At 49.0% G+C, this 21,923-nt stretch overlaps 1 protein-coding gene across 1 annotated transcript in view; it reads right to left on the bottom strand.

The window, feature by feature from the left end:
• The window catches only part of P2RX6 (purinergic receptor P2X 6), a 125,901-nt gene that overhangs the window by 39,501 nt on the left and 64,477 nt on the right, over positions 1-21,923 (bottom strand). Inside the window, exons 8-10 of the mRNA XM_063964288.1 lie at positions 5,434-5,543; positions 5,147-5,240; positions 4,991-5,056 (exon numbers count right to left, since the gene is read on the bottom strand). Of these exons, the coding sequence (XP_063820358.1) occupies positions 4,991-5,056; positions 5,147-5,240; positions 5,434-5,543 (270 nt within the window). The remainder of the gene's footprint in view (positions 1-4,990; positions 5,057-5,146; positions 5,241-5,433; positions 5,544-21,923) is intronic.

Raw genomic sequence — 21,923 nt, 5'->3', positions numbered from 1 at the left:
GATAGAGTTAGTGGTGCAACTATTTTCACAAAGCTGGACTTGAGGGGTGCCTACAATCTCATCCGAATCCGTGAGGGTGACGAGTGGAAGACCGCCTTTAACACCCGTGACGGACATTATGAGTACCTCGTCATGCCCTTCGGATTGAGCAACGCTCCAGCAGTCTTCCAGCACTTCGTGAATGAGATTTTCAGGGACATCTTGTACCGCCATGTCGTGGTTTATCTAGACGACATCCTCATCTTTGCTAATAATCTCGAAGATCATCGTTTCTGGGTAAAAGAGGTTCTTTCCCGTCTCCGTGTCAATCACCTCTATTGTAAATTGGAGAAGTGTGTGTTTGAAGTTAAAACCATTCCGTTTCTAGGTTACATTGTGTCCGGTTCCGGACTAGAGATGGATCCTGAGAAACTCCAAGCAATCCAGAATTGGCCTATACCCTTAAGCCTCAAAGGGGTCCAGAGGTTCTTAGGGTTCGCCAATTATTATAGAAAATTTATACGAGACTTTTCCACCATTGTGGCGCCTATCACTGCATTAACCAAGAAAGGTGCTAATCCGTCCAAGTGGTCCGAGGAAGCTACACAGGCCTTTCACCTTCTGAAGCAACGGTTCATCTCTGCACCAGTTCTGAAACAGCCCGACACCGACTCTCCTTTTATCTTAGAGGTAGATGCCTCCTCCGTTGGAGTAGGAGCAGTGTTATCCCAGAGGGCCAAAGATGGACATCTACATCCTTGCCGTTTCTTCTCCCGGAAGTTCTCCCCAGCTGAGCGCAACTATGCCATTGGCGATCAGGAGTTGCTAGCCATCAAGCTCGCTCTGGAGGAGTGGAGATACCTGTTGGAGGGAGCTTCCCACTCAATCACCATACTTACCGACCACAAAAATCTTTTATATCTCAAAGGCGCACAATGTCTGAATCCTCGTCAGGCCAGATGGGCACTTTTCTTCTCTAGGTTTGACTTTAAACTCCAGTTCTGTCCGGGTTCTCAGAATCGTAAGGCCGATGCCCTTTCCCGCTCATGGGAGCAAGAAAATGAGTCCGAGTCTGCAGACAAGCATCCTATTATTAATCCGTTGGCATTCTCCACGGTAGGGATGGACTCTACGCCTCCACCAGGGAAAAGTTTTGTTAAGCCAGTTCTGAGGAAGAAGCTCATGCATTGGGCCCATGCTTCCCGTTTTGCTGGACATACAGGCATTCAGAAAACCCTTGAATTTATTTCTAGGTCCTACTGGTGGCCAACTCTGAAGAAGGACGTTATGGAATTTATTGCCTCCTGCCCAAAGTGTGCCCAACACAAAGTCTCCCGCCAGTCGCCTGCGGGGCAACTGGTTCCATTATCTGTTCCCCGTCGACCTTGGACCCATTTGTCGATGGACTTTGTTTCCGATCTACCTATCTGCAACAAGTTTAATACCATCTGGGTGGTAGTTGACCGGTTCACCAAGATGGCACATTTCATCCCTCTCACCGGTCTTCCGTCAGCTTCCAAGTTGGCTCAAGTGTTTATACAAGAGATCTTCCGACTTCACGGTCTTCCTGAAGAGATCATCTCGGATCGTGGAGTACAATTTGTAGCCAAATTTTGGCGAAGTTTGTGTCAAGCCCTCCAAGTCAAGTTAAAGTTTTCCACGGCTTACCATCCTCAGACCAATGGTCAAACCGAGAGGGTGAATCAGGACTTGGAGGCCTTCCTCCGTATATATGTGTCTTCCTCTCAAGATGACTGGGTTCAACTCCTTCCTTGGGCCGAGTTCAGCCACAACAATCAATACCATTCCTCATCTTCTTCTACACCATTCTTCATTAATTATGGATTCCACCCTAAAGTCCCAGAATTCCAACCGCTTCCCGCAACTTCTGTTCCAGCAGTGGATGTCACCTTGCGTCAGTTTTCAAATAACTGGAGGAACGTCCGCGCAGCCCTGCTTAAAGCCTCATTCAGGTATAAGAAGTTTGCCGATAGGAAGCGTAGAGCGGTTCCTGCTCTCAAGGTGGGTGATCGTGTGTGGCTGTCCACAAAGAATTTGAGGTTGAGAGTTCCCAGCATGAAATTTGCACCTCGCTACATCGGACCCTTCAAGATTGAACAAGTCATCAATCCTGTTGCCTACAGGTTACAGTTACCATCCTTCTTGAAAATACCCAGGACATTTCATGTTTCTTTGTTGAAACCGCTGATCCTGAATCGGTTTCATTCCGCACTTCCTCCAGCTCCCAAAGTTCAGACTCAACGGGGAGTCGAGTACGAGGTGGCCAAGATTTTGGACTCACGTTTCCGTTACGGTCAGTTACAATACCTCATTGACTGGAAGGGCTATGGTCCTGAAGAACGCTCTTGGACCAATGCCTCAGACGTCCATGCTCCTGCCTTGGTCCGAAATTTCCACGCAAAGTTTCCTTTAAAGCCTAAGAAGTGTCCTGGGGCCACTCCTAAAGGGGGGGGGGTGCTGTCACGATCCGGGTATCTGGACGCCATTACTTACCCTTCAGATGCCTCCTAAGGCTGGCTCAGCGTTCCAGGACCGGATCCCGCTGTTCCTGAGTTTCCACATGCAGAATGTCAGAGTGGTGATTTCATCAGCCGCGGCCTCCGCTGTGCCCGCGTGGTTAAATGTGCGCTTGTCAGTCTGGCGTCTCCTGTGGCCGGCGTCGCCATTACTGTTTCAATTCTCACATGGATTACAAACCAAACTTCCCTCCAAGTGTCTGCATGGGCGCAGCCATCTTGGATTTTGTCATCTGATCATTTCCACCAATCTGCTGTCTGTATTGTTGATTTGCATAATTGCCTAGCCAACCCCTTCCTTGCTGCAGGTATAAGTAAGCTGTGCCTGAGCAAGGAAGGCGTCAGTGCTTTGGTTGTCTAACCTAGTTCCAGTTTGTCTCTCTCCTGTGGTTGTCTTCCAGGTTCCAGCTCCTGTCTCCAGACTTCTGCTATAGAGACCCGCACCAGCATTCCATCTGCGGTGTAGCCTGACTCTCCGATCCATTCTGGACTCACCTGTTTCCAGTTACATCAATCACCTGCTTCCAGCCCAGCTTCCAGCAGTGTACAGCTTCTCTTAAAGGGCCGGTGTCCTTTCTGCAGTTTACCACTCTCCACCGGTATTATTATTTCACCGCTCTCAAACTCCAAACTTCATCAATCACCTGCTTCCAGCCCAGCTTCCAGCAGTGTACAGCTTCTCTTAAAGGGCCGGTGTCCTTTCTGCAGTTTACCACTCTCCACCGGTATTATTATTTCACCGCTCTCAAACTCCAAACTTCATTATTATTTCATCGTTCTCAAGTTCGTTTATTATTTAACTGGTTCCAGCCAGTATCCACTCCGTACCAACAACAGTCTGGTTCCAGCCAGTATCCACAGCAGCCGTTTTATCTTCAGCAACCCAGCCTTTCCTGGAACACCAGCTGGTACGATCCTGGGTTCTCTCCATTGCTACAGTCAGGCCTGGTAAGGACTTTCCAACTAGAAGATTATTAGAACTGTCTCACTCTACCAGTGCCTGTGGCCCTTGCCACCCTGTAGTACCCAGGAATTGTATTTATCCTCTGTTGACTTTTATGTTTCCTTTACTGCTGCTGTGTTACGGAGTTTGTCATAATAAACATCATTGACTTTTATCCTGGTTGTCGTGGTCACGCCTTCGGGCAGTTATTCTACATGTTACTTGCATGTCTAGGGGTCTGATACAACCTCCCAGGTTCCGTTACATCTCAGCCCCTACAACTGAGGCTGCCTCCCGTCAGCTCAGGCCCTCAGTTGTGACAAAGAGGACACCATGCACTAGTGATGTCAAAAAAGAGTTTCTATAGGGGGTAATGTCTTAAAAAACAGCTGTCCACTGTAGTGGTCTCTATACCTGAAAGGGTTTCAGTAGCACTGGATAATTGTATTTTAGTAATATAATTGGATTTTAGTAATAGTGGCCTGTATTGGAGTGCTGTCACTCTTAATTTACATTATATTTATTCTAGGAGGATTTATATACATTTTAATGGGACAGCTTTATGTATCATTTAAGCACATCTGATGCAGCTTAACACAATGCACAAATATGAAAAAACAAAAAACAAAATGTGACACATGTAATAAAGGGAAGTACCAAAGCAGGCTTCTCCAACATTGTCCCTGCCCCTAGCACAACACAGTACTTGACAGGAGCCTCTCCAGTTAGCATAATGCTTTTCCAGGCACACCACAAGCTGTATACAGGATCCCCAAAGTCAGCGACAGAGCCGCTCCTCAGCATTATGCTCTAGTTGCACACTAGTTATGGCTCTGATAGAGGCACTGTAAATCCCCTTATGGTCAGATAGAGGCAGTGTAAATCCCCTTATGGTCAGATAGAGGCAGTGTAAGTCCCCTTATGGTCAGATAGAGGCAGTGTAAATCCCCTTATGGTCAGATAGAGGCAGTGTAAATCTCCTTATGGTCAGATAGAGGCAGTGTAAATCCCCTTATGGCTCTGATAGAGGCAGTGTAAATCCCCTTATGGTCAGATAGAGGCAGTGTAAGTCCCCTTATGGTCAGATAGAGGCAGTGTAAATCCCCTTATGGTCAGATAGAGGCAGTGTAAATCCCCTTATGGTCAGATAGAGGCAGTGAAAATCCCCTTATGGTCAGATAGAGGCAGTATAAGTCCCCTTATGGTCAGATAGAGGCAGTGTAAATCCCCTTATGGTCAGATAGAGGCAGTGTAAATCCCCTTATGGTCAGATAGAGGCAGTGTAAGTCCCCGTATGGTCAGTGAAGGGTCTAAGCCAGGATTTTTAAGTTACATTTAACTTTTTCTACTATGCCCATTACCAACCAGTAATCATATAATGGGCAGCTCCAAATTTCTGAATGTTAGTGTGCACCTCTATAAGTATGCAACAGGAGGATAAGCAGAAGCATTGGCATAACTAGGAATATATACTGGAGACACCTTTTTTGTAAATAACTCTTAATGTGTGTGATCGTAGTTTATTACTTACTGTACCCAAGAAGGCGCAGCCAGTTCCAAGACTTACAGCTGTTGGGACAAGGCCAAATCTTCGTACCTGGATATAGAAGCCAGAATGTAATGAAATGAAAACAGGACATACAGTACACAATCATTGCAGCGTGATGTTTACTTTACAAAGCCAAACCTGTCCTGTCACAGATATCTCAAAGCGGATCCCATAGAGTTTTAGGAGGTCTCTGCGTTCACGTCTCCCTTGATCCCAATAATAAGTAGCCGTTCTACAAAGGAAGAGTAATAACATCTGTCCTTCCATTTCATTATACAAGTTATAAATAGTAGAAAACTCATGTAATAATATCAGGATTCAGCTCATGTTTATCTATATGTGTTACTTGGATGACAGCTGGCACAACAAGAAAGTCATGACAGAAAACTGCTGACTGAATATGGCTATTTATATATAAAACCCACCTGAAGTTGTTTTTCTTGTCTTGCAATCTAAAAGAGTATTGTGGTATACAAGCTTCTTGTGGGAGATCCAAGTCACATTTCCACTCAATGTCAATTCCAATTACACCACCCTGGAACAATGTAACATAAACACAGTTGGACTGCAAATGTATACATGTAGTAAGATGACATTTTGTACAAGAATCACATATACTGTATTTTGTCAATCAAATCAGGGTGTTCCTTATGGATGTAACATGATGCATATAATGTAGCACATTATACTACTATATGTAACATTTTGTACTAATGTTTCTGGGATGAAACATAATTATATGGAGGGGGAGGGTCCTAGTTTAGCAGGTTTCAATAGAGCTATTGAATTGGGCACATTACACCAGCTCAGATGTAATGCTAATTACACCTTGGTCACTACGGCTATCAATGGTATATAGTTAGATAGCCCACCTAACCCATACCTTACTGGAGTATTCAGTTTTCACATTTCCTGCACAGTTTTTGAAACAAAAGGTGTACTGCGACTTTTGAATCACCCTGTATATTTAATCAACAGTCAAGAAAACTTTATAATAAAGGTATATGAATTAGGGATAGAAGTAAAAAAAATAAGATTTTACTCACCGGTAAATCTATTTCTCGTAGTCCGTAGTGGATGCTGGGGACTCCATAAGGACCATGGGGAATAGACGGGCTCCGCAGGAGACTGGGCACTCTAAGAAAGATTTAGTACTACTGGTGTGCACTGGCTCCTCCCTCTATGCCCCTCCTCCAGACCTCAGTTAAGGAAACTGTGCCCGGAAGAGCTGACATTACAAGGAAAGGATTTTGGAATCCAGGGTAAGGCTCATACCAGCCACACCAATCACACCGTATAACTTGTGATAAACTTACCCAGTCAACAGTATGAACAACAACAGAGCATCAACAATGGATGCCAACATAACGTAACCCTTTATTAAGCAATAACTATATACACGTATTGCAGAAAGTCCGCACTTGGGACGGGCACCCAGCATCCACTACGGACTACAAGAAATAGATTTACCGGTGAGTAAAATCTTATTTTCTCTAACGTCCTAGTGGAAGCTGGGGACTCCGTAAGGACCATGGGGATTATACCAAAGCTCCCAAACGGGCGGGAGAGTGCGGATGACTCTGCAGCACCGAATGGGCAAACACAAGGTCCTCCTCAGCCAGGGTATCAAACTTGTAGAACTTAGCAAATGTGTTTGAACCCGACCAAGTAGCTGCTCGGCAAAGCTGTAATGCCGAGACCCCTCGGGCAGCCGCCCAAGAAGAGCCCACTTTCCTTGTGGAATGGGCTTTCACTGATTTTGGATGCGGCAATCCAGCCGCAGAATGAGCCTGCTGAATCGTGCTACAGATACAGCGAGCAATAGTTTGCTTTGAAGCAGGAGCACCCAGCTTGTTGGATGCATACAGGATAAACAGCAAGTCAGTCTTCCTGACTCCAGCCGTCCTGGCTACATAGATCTTCAAAGCCCTGACCACATCAAGCAACTTGGAATCCTCCAAGTCACGAGTAGCCGCAGGCACCACAATAGGTTGGTTCAAATGAAAAGATGACACCACCTTCGGCAGAAATTGCGTACGAGTCCGTAATTCTGCCCTGTCCATATGGAAAACCAGATAGGGGCTTTTACATGACAAAGCCGCCAATTCTGACACACGCCTAGCCGAAGCTAAGGCCAATAGCATGACCACCTTCCACGTGACATACTTTAGCTCCACGGTCTTAAGTGGCTCAAACCAGTGGTATTTCAGGAAACCCAACACCACGTTGAGATCCCAAGGTGCCACTGGTGGCACAAAAGGGGGTTGAATATGTAGCACTCCCTTAACAAACGTCTGAACTTCAGGAAGAGAAGCCAGTTCCTTTTGAAAGAAAATGGATAGGGCCGAAATCTGGACCTTTATGGACCCCAACTTCAGGCCCATAGTCACTCCAGACTGTAGGAAGTGCAGGAACCGGCCCAGCTGGAATTCCTCTGTAGGGGCCTTCCTGGCCTCACACCAGCCAACATATTTTCGCCATATACGGTGATAGTGTTTCGCTGTCACGTCCGTCCTAGCCTTTATCAGCGTAGGAATAACTTCATCCGGAATGCCTTTTTCCGCTAGGATCCTGCGTTCAACCGCCATGCCGTCAAACGCAGCCGCGGTAAGTGTTGGAACAGACAGGGCCCCTGTTGCAACAGGTCCTGTCTGAGAGGCAAAGGCCATGGGTCCTCTGTGAGCATTTCTTGCAGTTCCGGGTACCAAGTCCTTCTTGGCCAATCCGGAACGATGAGTATAGTTCTTACTCCTCTCTTTCTTACTATCCTCAGTACCTTGGGTATGAGAGGAAGAGGAGGGAACACATAAACCGACTGGTACACCCACGGTGTCACTAGTGCGTCCACAGCTATCACCAGAGGGTCTCTTGACCTGGCGCAATACCTTTGTAGCTTTTTGTTGAGACGGGACGCCATCATGTCCACCTGTGGCAGTTCCCATCGATTTGTAATCTGAGTGAAGACTTCGTGATGAAGTCCCCACTCTCCCGGGTGGAGGTCGTGCCTGCTGAGGAAGTCTGCTTCCCAGTTGTCCACTCCCGGAATGAACACTGCTGACAGTGCTTGCACATGATTCTCCGCCCAACGAAGAATCCTGGTGGCTTCTGCCATCGCCACTCTGCTTCTTGTGCCGCCCTGGCGGTTTACATGAGCCACTGCGGTGATGTTGTCTGACTGAATCAGCACCGGTTGGTCGCGAAGCAGAGGCTCCGCTTGACTCAGGGCGTTGTATATGACCCTTAGTTCCAGGATATTTATGTACAGACAAGCCTCCTGACTTGTCCACAACCCTTGGAAGTTTCTTCCCTGAGTGACTGCCCCCCATCCTCGGAGGCTCGCATCCGTGGTCACCAGGACCCAGTCCTGTATGCCGAACCTGCGGGCCTCGAGAAGGTGAGCACTCTGCAGCCACCACAGAAGAGACATCCTGGCCCTGGGGGACAGGGTGATCAGCCGATGCATCTGAAGATGCGATCCGGACCACTTGTCCAACAGATCCCACTGAAAGATCCTCGCATGGAACCTGCCAAAGGGAATGGCTTCGTATGATGCCACCATCTTCCCAGGACTCGCGTGCAGCGATGCACCGACACCTGTTTCGGTTTCAAGAGATCTCTGACTAGAGTCATGAGCTCTTGAGCTTTCTCCGCCGGGAGAAACACCTTCTTCTGGTCCGTGTCCAGAATCATGCCCAGAAAAGGCAGACGCGTCGTAGGAATCAGCTGCGACTTTGGAATATTCAGAATCCAGTTGTGCTGTTGCAACACTTCCTGAGAGTGTGCTACGCTGATCAGCAACTGTTCTCTGGACCTCGCCTTTATGAGGAGATCGTCCAAGTATGGGATAATTGTGACTCCTTGCTTTCGAAGGAGCACCATCATTTCTGCCATTACCTTGGTAAATATTCTCGGTGCCGTGGAGAGCCCAAACGGCAACGTCTGGAATTGGTAATGACAGTCCTGTACCACAAATCTGAGGTACTCCTGATGAGGTGGATAAATGGGGACATGCAAGTAAGCATCCTTGATGTCCAGAGACACCATAAAATCCCCCTCTTCCAGGCTTGCAATGACCGCTCTGAGCGATTCCATTTTGAACTTGAATCTTTTCAGATAAATGTTCAGGGGTTTTAAATTCAATATGGGTCTGACCGAACCGTCCGGTTTCGGTACCACAAACATTGTGGAATAGTATCCTCTTCCTTGTTGAAGGAGGGGAACCTTTACCACCACCTGCTGGAGATATAACTTGTGAATTGCCGCTAACACTACTTCCCTTTCTATGGGGGAAGCTGGCAGGGCCGATTTGAGGTAACGGTGAGGGGGCATCACTTCAAATTCCAGCTTGTATCCCTGAGACACAATCTGTACAGCCCAGCGATCCACCTGTGAGCGAACCCACTGTTGGCTGAAATTTCGGAGACGCGCCCCCACCGCTCCTGGCTCCTGTGGAGCCCCAGCGTCATGCGGTGGATTTAGTGGAAGCCGGGGAGGACTTCTGTTCCTGGGAACTAGCTGTATGGTGCAGCTTCTTTCCTCTACCCCTGCCTCTGGCAAGAAAGGACGCACCTCTGACCTTCTTGCTTCTCTGTGATCGAAAGGACTGCATTTGGTAATACGGTGCTTTCTTAGGCTGTAAGGGAATATATGGCAAAAAGTTTGACTTCCCAGCCGTAGCTATGGAAACTAGGTCCGAGAGACCGTCCCCAAACAATTCCTCACCCTTGTAAGGTAACACCTCCATGCAGTGCCGCTGCAAGGCTTCACGGCACCCTAGGCAAAACCTCTGCCTGCTGCCCCCCTACCCCTACACCCCCCCCCCCCCCCTCTCAGGAAAAAGTGTGGCAGTGGCTGCTTAGAAGTTCCACAGCTGTCAAAAATAGACCGTCCCCTAAAAAAAAAATGTACAAAATAAATAAAGAGCACACTCACTGACACAAATTCCGCTGACACAAACACACTGACACAGATACACTACCACTACTTACTGACACAGACATCACTTGTTGGCACATACATACTTACTGACAGACACCCCCTAACTGACATAGACACTAGTTACTGGCAGATACCTCTTACTGACACAGATGCACCTTACTGACAAATACCCCTGACAGACACCAGTTATTGGCATATACATACCCAGACATACCTTACTGACACAGATACTTACTGACATATACCCTTTACTGACACACAAAGTACTTACAGATATACAGTACACCCCTTACTGGCATGTACATAGACACCCCTTGCTGACAAAGATACAACTTACTGACACACACACACACACCACTTACCGACACAAACGCTTACTGACACACACTACTTACTGACACAAATGCACATACTACACAGACACCACTTACTGACACACACAAAACACTACTTACTGACATAAATGCACACAGACACCACTTACTGACGCAAACACACACACACACCCTACATAGATACCACTTACTGACAAGAATGCAGACACCAACTACTGACACACAAACACCACTTACTTACACAAACACACTAAACAGACACCACTTACTAACACAAGGTGAGAGGGTAAACCCCCCCCGGCTGTGCGCCGCTTCACGCAGATGTCAGCTTGCTTTGCCATCCACGGCCCCGGCTGTCATCTTCTCAGTGCAGCCTCCTCTTCCATGCCCAGGTGTTGGTCCTACTGGCAGGCGGGGGCCGGGTTCTCTGGGACACCCAGTGCCAGATTAAGGTCCTCATGGGCCTGGAGCTGAAATCTATGAAGGGTCTATTGTGTGCCACCGCAAGGGGTGTGACCAGCATGGTGGGGGTGTGGCCACTGGTATGGGGGTGTGAACAGCGCTGTATATATTTGTGTGTGTGTATGTATGTGTGTTTGAAACAGAAAAATCTCAGCGCTTTACTTATTATATTACAATAGTTATTTTATTAAAAGAGAAGGAAAAAGGGGGAAGAACAGTGGAAGATGGGAGGAAGACAGGAGGAAGAACAGGGTCTAGATGGGATGAAGACGGGAGAGACAGGGAGAAGAATAGGGGCTAGATGGGAGGAAGACTGGAGGGATACAGGGGAAAGAACAGTAGGAGATAGGAGAGAGAAGGTAAGATGGCAGGAAGAAGGGAGGGAGACGGGTGGGAGAACAGGGGAAGATGGGAGGCAGAAGGGGGATGGAAGGAAGATCAGGTGCTAGATGGGAGGAAAACAGCAGGAGATATGGGGAAGAACAATGGAAGATGGGAGAAAGATAGGGGGAAAAAATAAGAATTTACTTACCGATAATTCTATTTCTCATAGTCCGTAGTGGATGCTGGGGACTCCGTCAGGACCATGGGAATAGCGGCTCCGCAGGAGACAGGGCACATCTAAAGAAAGCTTTTAGGATCACATGGTGTGTACTGGCTCCTCCCCCTATGACCCTCCTCCAAGCCTCAGTTAGGTACTGTGCCCGGACGAGCGTACACAATAAGGAAGGATCTTGAATCCCGGGTAAGACTCATACCAGCCACACCAATCACACTGTACAACTTGTGATCTGAACCCAGTTAACAGTATGATAACAAACGAAGTAGCCTCTGAAAAGATGGCTCACAACAATAATAATAACCCGATTTTTGTAACAATAACTATGTACAAGTATTGCAGACAATCCGCACTTGGGATGGGCGCCCAGCATCCACTACGGACTATGAGAAATAGAATTATCGGTAAGTAAATTCTTATTTTCTCTAACGTCCTAGTGGATGCTGGGGACTCCGTCAGGACCATGGGGATTATACCAAAGCTCCCAAACGGGCGGGAGAGTGCGGATGACTCTGCAGCACCGAATGAGAGAACTCCAGGTCCTCCTTAGCCAGAGTATCAAATTTGTAAAATTTTACAAACGTGTTCTCCCCTGACCACGTAGCTGCTCGGCAAAGTTGTAATGCCGAGACCCCTCGGGCAGCCGCCCAAGATGAGCCCACCTTCCTTGTGGAGTGGGCCTTTACAGATTTAGGCTGTGGCAGGCCTGCCACAGAATGTGCAAGTTGGATTGTGCTACAGATCCAACGCGCAATTGTCTGCTTAGACGCAGGAGCACCCATCTTGTTGGGTGCATACAATATAAACAACGAGTCAGATTTTCTGACTCCAGCTGTCCTTGAAATATATATTTTTAATGCTCTGACAACGTCCAGTAACTTGGAGTCCTCCAAGTCGCTAGTAGCCGCAGGCACCACAATAGGCTGGTTCAAGTGAAAAGCCGAAACCACCTTAGGGAGAAAATGAGGACGTGTCCGCAGTTCTGCCCTGTCCGAATGGAAAATCAGATATGGGCTTTTGTACGATAAAGCCGCCAACTCTGAAACTCTCCTGGCTGAAGCCAGGGCCAGTAGCATGGTTACTTTCCATGTAAGATACTTCAAATCTACAGATTTGAGAGGCTCAAACCAATGAGATTTGAGAAAATCCAAAACTACGTTTAGATCCCACGGTGCCACTGGGGGCACAATCGGGGGCTGTATATGTAGTACACCCTTGACAAAAGTTTGTACTTCAGGCACTGAAGCCAATTCCTTCTGGAAGAAGATTGATAAGGCCGAAATTTGAACTTTAATAGACCCCAATTTGAGGCCCATAGACAATCCTGCCTGCAGGAAATGTAAGAATCGACCCAATTGAAATTCTTCCGTTGGGGCCTTCTTGGCTTCACACCACGCAACATATTTTCTCCAAATGCGGTGATAATGTTGTGCGGTCACTTCCTTCCTAGCCTTAATCAAGGTAGGAATAACTTCCTCTGGAATGCCCTTTTCTTTTAGAATCCGGCGTTCAACCGCCATGCCGTCAAACGCAGTCGCGGTAAGTCTTGGAACATACAAGGTCCCTGCTGAAGCAGATCCCTTCTTAGAGGTAGAGGCCACGGATCCTCCGTGAGCATCTCTTGAAGTTCCGGATACCAAGTTCTTCTTGGCCAATCCGGAGCCACTAGTATTGTTCTTACTCCCCTTTTCCGAATAATTCTCAGTACCTTTGGTATGAGAGGCAGAGGAGGAAACACATACACTGACTGGTACACCCATGGTGTTACCAGAGCGTCCACAGCTATTGCCTGAGGGTCTCTTGACCTGGCGCAATATCTGTCCAGTTTTTTGTTGAGGCGAGACGCCATCATATCCACCTTTGGTTTTTCCCAACGGTTCACAATCATGTGGAAAACTTCCGGATGAAGTCCCCACTCTCCCGGGTGAAGGTCGTGTCTGCTGAGGAAGTCTGCTTCCCAGTTGTCCACTCCCGGGATGAACACTGCTGACAGTGCTATGACATGATTTTCCGCCCAGCGAAGAATCCTTGCAGCTTCTGTCATTGCTCTTCTGCTTCTCGTGCCGCCTTGTCTGTTTACGTGGGCGACTGCCGTGATGTTGTCCGACTGGATCAACACCGGCTGACCCTGAAGCAGCGGTTTTGCCAAGCTTAGAGCATTGTATATCGCTCTTAGCTCCAGTATATTTATGTGAAGAGACGTCTCCAGGTCTGACCATACACCCTGGAAGTTTCTTCCCTGGTGACTGCTCCCCAGCCCCGTAGGCTGGCATCCGTAGTCACCAGGACCCAGTCCTGTATGCCGAACCTGCGGCCCTCTAACAGATGGGCACTCTGCAACCACCACAGGAGAGACAACCTTGTTCTCTGGACTTTGCCCTTATCAGGAGATCGTCCAAGTAAGGGATAATTAATACGCCTTTTCTTCGTAGAAGAACCATCATTTCGGTCATTACCTTGGTAAAGCCCCGAGGGGCCGTGGACAAACCAAACGGCAGCGTTTGAAACTGATAATGACAGTCTTGTATCACGAACCTGAGATACCCTTGGTGTGAGGGGTAAATTGGGACATGCAGATAAGCATCTTTTATGTCCAGGGACACCATGAAGTCCCCTTCTTCCAGATTCGCTATCACTGCTCTGAGTGACTCCATCTTGAACTTGAATTTCTGTATGTACAGGTTCAAGGATTTCAGATTTAGAATAGGTCTTACCGAACCTTCCGGCTTCGGTACCACAAATAGTGTGGAATAATACCCCTTTCCCTGTTGTGGGAGGGGTACCTTGACTATCACCTGCTGAGAATACAGCTTGTGAATGGCTTCCAATACCGTCGTCCTTTCTGAGGGAGACGTTGGTAAAGCAGACTTTAGGAACCGGCGAGGGGGAGACCTTTCGAACTACAACATGTAACCCTGAGATACTATCTGCAGGATCCACGGGTCCACCTGTGAGCGAGCCCACTGATTGCTGAAAATCTTTAGTCGACCCCCCACCGCTCCTGAGTCCGCTTGTAAAGCCCCAGCGTCATGCTGATGGCTTTGTAGAACCCGGGGCGGGCTTCTGGTCCTGGGCAGGGGCTGCTTGCTGCCCTCTCTTACCCTTTCCTCTGCCTCGCGGCAGATAAGACTGTCCTTTTGCTCGCTTGTTTTTATAGGAGCGAAAGGACTGCAGCTGAAAAGACGGTGTCTTTTTCTGTTGGGAGGGGGTCTGAGGTAAAAAAGTGGATTTGCCGGCAGTTGCCGTGGCCACCAGATCCGATAGACCGACCCCAAATAATTCCTCTCCTTTATATGGCAATACTTCCATATGCCTTTTGGAATCCGCATCACCTGACCACTGTCGCGTCCATAAACTTCTTCTGGCAGATATGGACATCGCACTTACTCTTGATGCTAGAGTACAAATATCCCTCTGAGCATCTCGCATATAAAGAAACGCATCCTTTAATTGCTCTAGAGTCAATAAAATACTGTCCCTATCCAGGGTATCAATATTTTCAGTCAGGGAATCCAACCACACTACCCCAGCACTGCACATCCAGGCTGAGGCTATTGCCGGTCGCAGTATAACACCAGTATGAGTGTATATACTTTTCAGGGTAGTTTCCAGCCTCCTATCCGCTGGATCCTTGAGGGCGGCCGTATCAGGAGACGGCAACGCCACTTGCTTTGATAAACGTGTGAGCGCCTTATCCACCCTAGGGGGTGTTTCCCAGCGCGTCCTAACCTCTGGTGGGAAAGGGTATAATGCCAATAACTTCTTAGAAATTAGCAGTTTTCTATCTGGGTTAACCCACGCTTCATCACACACGTCATTCAATTCCTCTGATTCTGGAAAAGCTACAGGTAGTTTTTTCACCCCCCACATAATACCCCTTTTTGAGGTACCAGCAGTATCAGAGATCTGCAAAACCTCCTTCATTGCCGTGATCATATAACGTGTGGCCCTGTTGGAAAATACGTTTGTTTCTTCACCGTCGACACTAGATTCATCTGTGTCGGTACCCGTGTCGACTGACTGAGGTAAGGGACGTTTTACAGCCCCTGACGGTGTCTGAGACGCCTGAGCCGGTACTGACTGGTTTTCCGGCCGTCTCATTTCGTCAACTGACTTTTGTAATGTACTAACATTATCACGTAATTCCATAACTAAAGCCATCCATTCCGGTGTCGACTCCCTAGGGGGTGACATCACCATTACCGGCAATTGCTCTGCCTCCACACCAACATCGTCCTCATACATGTCGACACACACGTACCGACACACAGCAGCCACACAGGGAATGCTCTAATCGAAGACAGGACCCCCTTAGCCCTTTGGGGAGACAGAGGGAGAGTTTGCCAGCACACACCAAAAGCGCTATAAATGTATATAAACAACCCTAAAAGGTGTTGTTTTTGTTATAAGCGCTTTTAATATATAAATATCGCCAATTTATGCCCCCCTTCTCTTTGTTACCCTGTTTCTGTAGTGCAGTGCAGGGGAGAGTCCTGGGAGCCTTCCTCACAGCGGAGCTGAGCAGGAAAATGGCGCCGAGTGCTGAGGAGAATAAGCTCCGCCCCCTTTTCGGCGGGCTTTTCTCCCGGGTTTTGAGAAATCTGGCCTGGGTTAAATACATACATATAGCCTTAATGGCTATATGTGATGTATTCTTTGCCACTAAAGGTATTTAATATTGCTGCCCAGGGCGCCCCCAGCAGCGCCCTGCACCCTCCGTGACAGGTCAGTGAGAAGTGTGTAGCAACAATGGCGCACAGCTGCCGTGCTGTGCGCTACCTTCATGAAGACTGAAGAGTCTTCTGCCGCCTGTTTCCGGACCTCCGATCTTCAGCATCTGTAAGGGGGGTCGGCGGTGCGGCTCCGGGACGAACCCCAGGATGACCTGTGTTCCGACTCCCTCTGAAGCTATGTCCAGTAGCCTAAGACTCCAATCCATCCTGCACGCAGGTGAGTTGAAAATCTCTCCCCTAAGTCCCTCGATGCAGTGAGCTTGTTGCCAGCAGGACTCACTGAGATTTAAAACCTAAAAAAACTTTTTCTAAGCAGCTCTTTAGGAGAGCCACCTAGATTGCACCCTGCTCGGACGGGCACAAAAACCTAACTGGGGCTTGGAGGAGGGTCATAGGGGGAGGAGCCAGTACACACCATGTGATCCTAAAAGCTTTCTTTAGATGTGCCCTGTCTCCTGCGGAGCCGCTATTCCCATGGTCCTGACGGAGTCCCCAGCATCCACTAGGACGTTAGAGAAACAGTCTGGTGTTCTGGTGAGGAAGTGGGGGATCAGCCTGGTGACAGGGGAGGAGGGGTATTAGCCTGGTGACAAGGAGAAGAGGGGGTGATTAGCCGGGTGAGGGAGGGAAGAGGGGGGAGTAGCCGGGTGACGGAGGGAGTGGGGGAATTAGCCTGGCGGGGGGGGGGTGTCCACCTGGTGACAGGGGGAGGAAGAGTGATATGTCTGTAGGGGGGTTAGCCTGAACAGTGGGAGGAGGGGTGGATATGCTGGGGAGGGGGGGGGGGGGGGGGGTTAGCCTAGTGACAGGGGGAGGGGGGGGATTAGCCTGGTGACAGGGAGGGGAATTAGCTGGTGACAGGGGCAGGAGGGGGAGTTAGCCTAGTGAGAGGAAGAGGAGTGGGGATTCATTTGGTGAGGGGGTTGGGCTAGCCAGCTGACAGGAGGAGGGGGATTAGGCTGGTGAGGGGGCGAGGAGGGGGGATTAACCTGGTGACAGGGGGAGGAGGGGGATTAGTTTGCTGAGGGGGTGAGCCTGGTGACAGGGGGAGGAGGGGGGGATTAGGCTGGTGAGGGGGGGTTAACCTGGTGAGGAGGGGTGATTACTTTGGTGAGGGGGGTGGGTCAGCCTGGTGACAGGGGGAGGAGGGGGATTAGTTTGCTGAGGGAGTTAGCCTGGTGACAGGGAGAGGAGGGGAGGGGAGATTAGGCTGGTGAGGGAGGGGGGATTACCCTGGTAACAGGGGGAGGAGGTGTGATCAGTATCGAAAGTGGGTTAACCTGGTGACGGGGGTGGGGGGGGGGGGTGGAGGAGATTAGCCTGGTAACAGTGGGAGGTATGGGGGATTAACCTGGTAACAGTGGGAGGAGGGGTTAGCCCATTCACTTGCGCTGCTGCTACATAATATATTCCGTATATTACCTGTCACTGCCAGATGGTGGCTCCGGTAATGGAAGAATATGGGGCTCCAGGTTATCTTGCTTACCAGGACCAGACACAGTTTTAGTAACACGCAAGGCCCAGCCAATCGCCGCACAGCCGTGGGCCGCCCGGCGTCTAGAGGGAGCCGCTGCTGAGACAGGACCCCTGCGGGAGCCGACAAAGCCGGGGATGCAGCTTGGCCTTCCAGATAGGCTGGGGGCATGGCCCAGGCTGCCCGGCGCCCCTCTCACTGTCGCATACGCTTAGTAATAATAGGGCCGGCCCTGGTCCCCTCCCACTCATCCGCTCAAGGCTCATCTCTACCCTGCGATAGTGCCAGCAGCAGCAGAGCAGTGCAGCTGGTTCCTAGTGCCGCAGGATCCTTTCTAGTGTCCAGCAGTAGATAGAGCTCAGGCGGGGTGGATCTGCAGCTGTGCCCACGAGACTGCAGCATCACTGGCAGAGCTGGAGTCCAATTGAGGGGGGAGGAGGGGGGAGCCGGTGACAACATACAGGAGCCAATCGCGGAGGGGGGGGGGGAGCGGAGAACAAGATGCTGGAGTGGGGGGGGGGGGCGGGTAACATTCGTGAACACAATTACGGGGGGGAGCGGGTAACATATGGGGGAGCCCAATCGCAGAGGGGGGGGGGGGGACGGGCAACATGACGTGGGAGCCAATCGCAGGGGGAGCTGCCAGCTGTTAATTTAATCAGTGTGTGGTGCCGCCCTCCAGTGGTCGCCGCCCCTAGGCAGCTGCCTAAAGCTGCCTAGTGTTAGCGCCGGCACTGCCTCCATGTGCTTTTTGGAGTCGGCATCACCTGTCCATTGCCGAGTCCACAGGACCCTTCTGGCAGAAATTGACATTGCATTTATTCTAGAGCCCAGTAGGCAAATGTCCCTCTGGGCATCCCTCATATATAGGACAGCGTCTTTTATATGCCCCAGGGTCAGTAAAATGGTATCCTTGTCTAAGGTATCCATTTCCTCAGACAGATTATCTGTCCATGCTGCTACAGCACTACACATCCAGGCCGACGCAATAGCCGGCCTCAGTATAGTACCTGAGTGTGCATAAACAGACTTCAGGATACTTTCCTGCTTCCTATCTGCAGGATCCTTTAGGGCGGCCGTATCCTGTGACGGCAGGGCCACCTTCTTAGATAAGCGTGTCAGAGCTTTATCTACCCTAGGGGAGGATTCCCAGCGCATCCTGTCCGTTGGCGGGAAAGGGTACGCCATAAGTAACCTTTTGGAAATCAGCACTTTCTTATCGGGGGAATCCCACGCTTTTTCACATAATTCATTTAACTCATGTGAAGGGGGAAAAGTCACCTCTTGCTTTTTCTCCCCATACATATACACCCTTTTGTCAGGGACAGGGTTTACCTCTGATATGTGCAATACATCCTTCATTGCTATAATCATGTAGCGGATGGCTTTAGCCATTTTAGGCTGCAATTTTGCATCATCGTCATCGACACTGGAGTCAGAATCCGTGTCGATATCTGTGTCAACCATTTTGGATAGTGGGCGCTTCTGAGACCCTGACGGCCTCTGCACTGTAGGATCAGGCATGGGCTGAGACCCCGACTGTCCCAAGGCATCAGCTTTATCCAACCTTTTATGTAAGGAGTTTACATTATCATTTAACACCTTCCACATATCCATCCAATCAGGTGTCGGCGCCGTCGGCGGAGACACCTCATTCATCTGTACTTGCTCTGCCTCCACATAGCCCTCTTCGTCAAACATGTCGACACACGCGTACCGACACACCACACACACAGGGGATGCTCTATATGAGGACAGGACCCCCACAAGGCCTTTTGGAGAGACAGAGAGAGAGTATGCCAGCACACACCCCAGCGCTATATGACCCAGGAATCACACAGTAACTTAGTGTTTACCCAGTAGCTGCTGTATATATATTAAATGCGCTAAATTTATGTGCCCCCCCTCTCTTTTTACCCTTTCTACCGTGAGTCTGCAGGGGAGAGCCTGGGGAGCTTCCTCTCAGCGGAGCTGTGGAGAGAAAATGGCGCTGGTGAGTGCTGAGGAAGAAGGCCCCGCCCCCTCAGCGGCGGGCTTCTGTCCCGCGATTTTGTGTAAAATTAATGGCGGGGGCTCATGCATATAACAGTGTCCAACTGTATATATGCTGCTTTTGCCAGGAGGTATCTTATTGCTGCCCAGGGCGCCCCCCCCCTGCGCCCTGCACCCTACAGTGACCGGAGTGTGTGGGTTAGTGTGGGCGCAATGGCGCACAGCTGCAGTGCTGTGCGCTACCTTATATGAAGACAGGAGTCTTCTGCCGCCGATTTTGACGTCTTCTTTCTTCAACCCGCCGGCTTCTGACTTCTGGCTCTGCGAGGGGGACGGCGGCGCGGCTCCGGGAACGGACGACAAGGTCAGGTCCTGTGTTCGATCCCTCTGGAGCTAATGGTGTCCAGTAGCCTAAGAAGCGCAACCTAGCCGCAGTTAGTAGGTTTGCTTCTCTCCCCTCAGTCCCACGTAACAGAGAGTCTGTTGCCAGCAGAAACTCTCTGAAAATAAAAAAAAAACCTAACTAAAATACTTTCTTATTAGCAAGCTCAGGAGAGCTCACTAAAATGCACCCAGCTCTGTCCGGGCACAGATTCTAACTGAGGTCTGGAGGAGGGGCATAGAGGGAGGAGCCAGTGCACACCAGTAGTACTAAATCTTTCTTAGAGTGCCCAGTCTTCTGCGGAGCTCGTCTATTCCCCATGGTCCTTACGGAGTCCCCAGCATCCACTAGGACGTTAGAGAAACAAAGTATACAAGTATAGCAAGTGCAGTTTTGTTAGATTGTTTATGAAAATGTAAAAAAGGAAGTTACGGTGAGCAATGGCAGGTATTGGTGAGTACAATATTAAAAATAATATCTGCACATCTGTATTTGGAATAATTATTGTTCCAAATGTTTCTTTGTAAAATCCAAATGTTTCTTTGTAAAATAATCTGCGGATCAGGGCCGATAATTGCATAATGTATCACCTGCTTAAGCAAGAATAGTTTTATAGTGGCCCCTTCAATAAACGCACTCATCCAATGCGTCTATGACTAGAAAGTCAATGGTGGTTCCTAACTAGGGGTGGTAGGGGGGTTGCTGCTACCCGTGCGTGCCCAAAGAGTGGAGAGCAAGAGGAGACAGTCAGCCCATCGGACAGGTCTTGGCACCTGTGCAATGGATGCTGGGTCCAGCGCATGTGCACCAGCATTGGCTGGACTGAGCATGTGCAATCACCCGGCTTCTATTAACTGCATCAGCTACAGTCCATACAAGCTGGCTAGGAATGACGAGGCAGGAAGCTAGCTTCTTACAGGAAGCAAGCTCTCTGCTAATCGCAGCCTGGTCTGGCAGTCCCAGAGGGAGGAAACACCTCCCAATAGGACTGCCTGTAGTGTCTGTGACTGACAAGTGTGACTTCCAATAGGAAGTCGCTGCCAGTCACGGTGTAGCCAGTGCAGTCATGAACTGCATCTGGCTTCACTAACACTGAGCAAGGTGGCGGATTTTAACAGGGAAGGGCGGCTGCAGCCCATAGGTAAAATCCACCACTGTTCACTAGTATTTGTATATGTCTCTTTTCTCTTCAAATATAATTGATACAGGTCCACGTGCATAAACCCAAAATATTTTTATTTCCAACTGTGATATTTGCCTTTCTGATAATTTTTTAATTTTTAATTTTTGTTTGTTAATGGATTACTTTTAACATGTTTAATTTTATGGAATTTGTTTGCTGCATGATGGTTGCTGTTATATTTATATGGGAAATCCTGATTCAGAACTATTATTTGATTTCAACATGTGTTCCAAGAATTTCCTAAACCTGTTTAATGCCATATTGTATATACATTGGTGTTTGTGTAGATCTTTAGAGGCTTTGTGGACAGCCAGAGAATCTGACATTACTGAAATGAAGCTCCACCATTTGCATCTCTTCATCTAGTCCCCTTCTGCCAAATATATGTATAAACAAATCATGGGCGTTATGCACCAATCCCATATCATTTAGCTAATGACCAAATCTACCTATTTCTGTTCTTCACCTGGGGCAAAGGATCTTCCATCCCCATTCTGTACTATCTTGCTGCAAAAATCCTTGTGAGTATACAAAACAGCAGACACAGCGACAGAAATCCAGTAGCCATAGGTATTTCTATAATGGGTGCAGTGTGTGTGGTGCACAAGGGCCCCTGGGTCCAGGGGTGGCCCACACCGCACACACTGCACCCATAGTGTATACTTACCCCTCCAGAGTCCTGCGGCGGCGCCCCTGCAGTGTGGGCACAAATCATTTGGAAAATGGACGCCAAATGATTTGCGCATGCGTACTGGAGGTGTCCCCGGAAACAAGACACAGGCACCATGTTCCCGGAGACCTGCGCTTGCACAGTAGGCTCTGGCAGTATGTCAGAGTCTACTAGCTGCCAGAGAGGA

The sequence above is a fragment of the Pseudophryne corroboree genome, chromosome 1 (assembly GCF_028390025.1).
Source record: "Pseudophryne corroboree isolate aPseCor3 chromosome 1, aPseCor3.hap2, whole genome shotgun sequence".
Lineage (NCBI taxonomy): Eukaryota > Metazoa > Chordata > Amphibia > Anura > Myobatrachidae > Pseudophryne > Pseudophryne corroboree.
The sequence above is the reverse complement of the archived record's forward strand: the minus strand, read 5'-3'. Positions and strand labels throughout refer to the sequence as shown.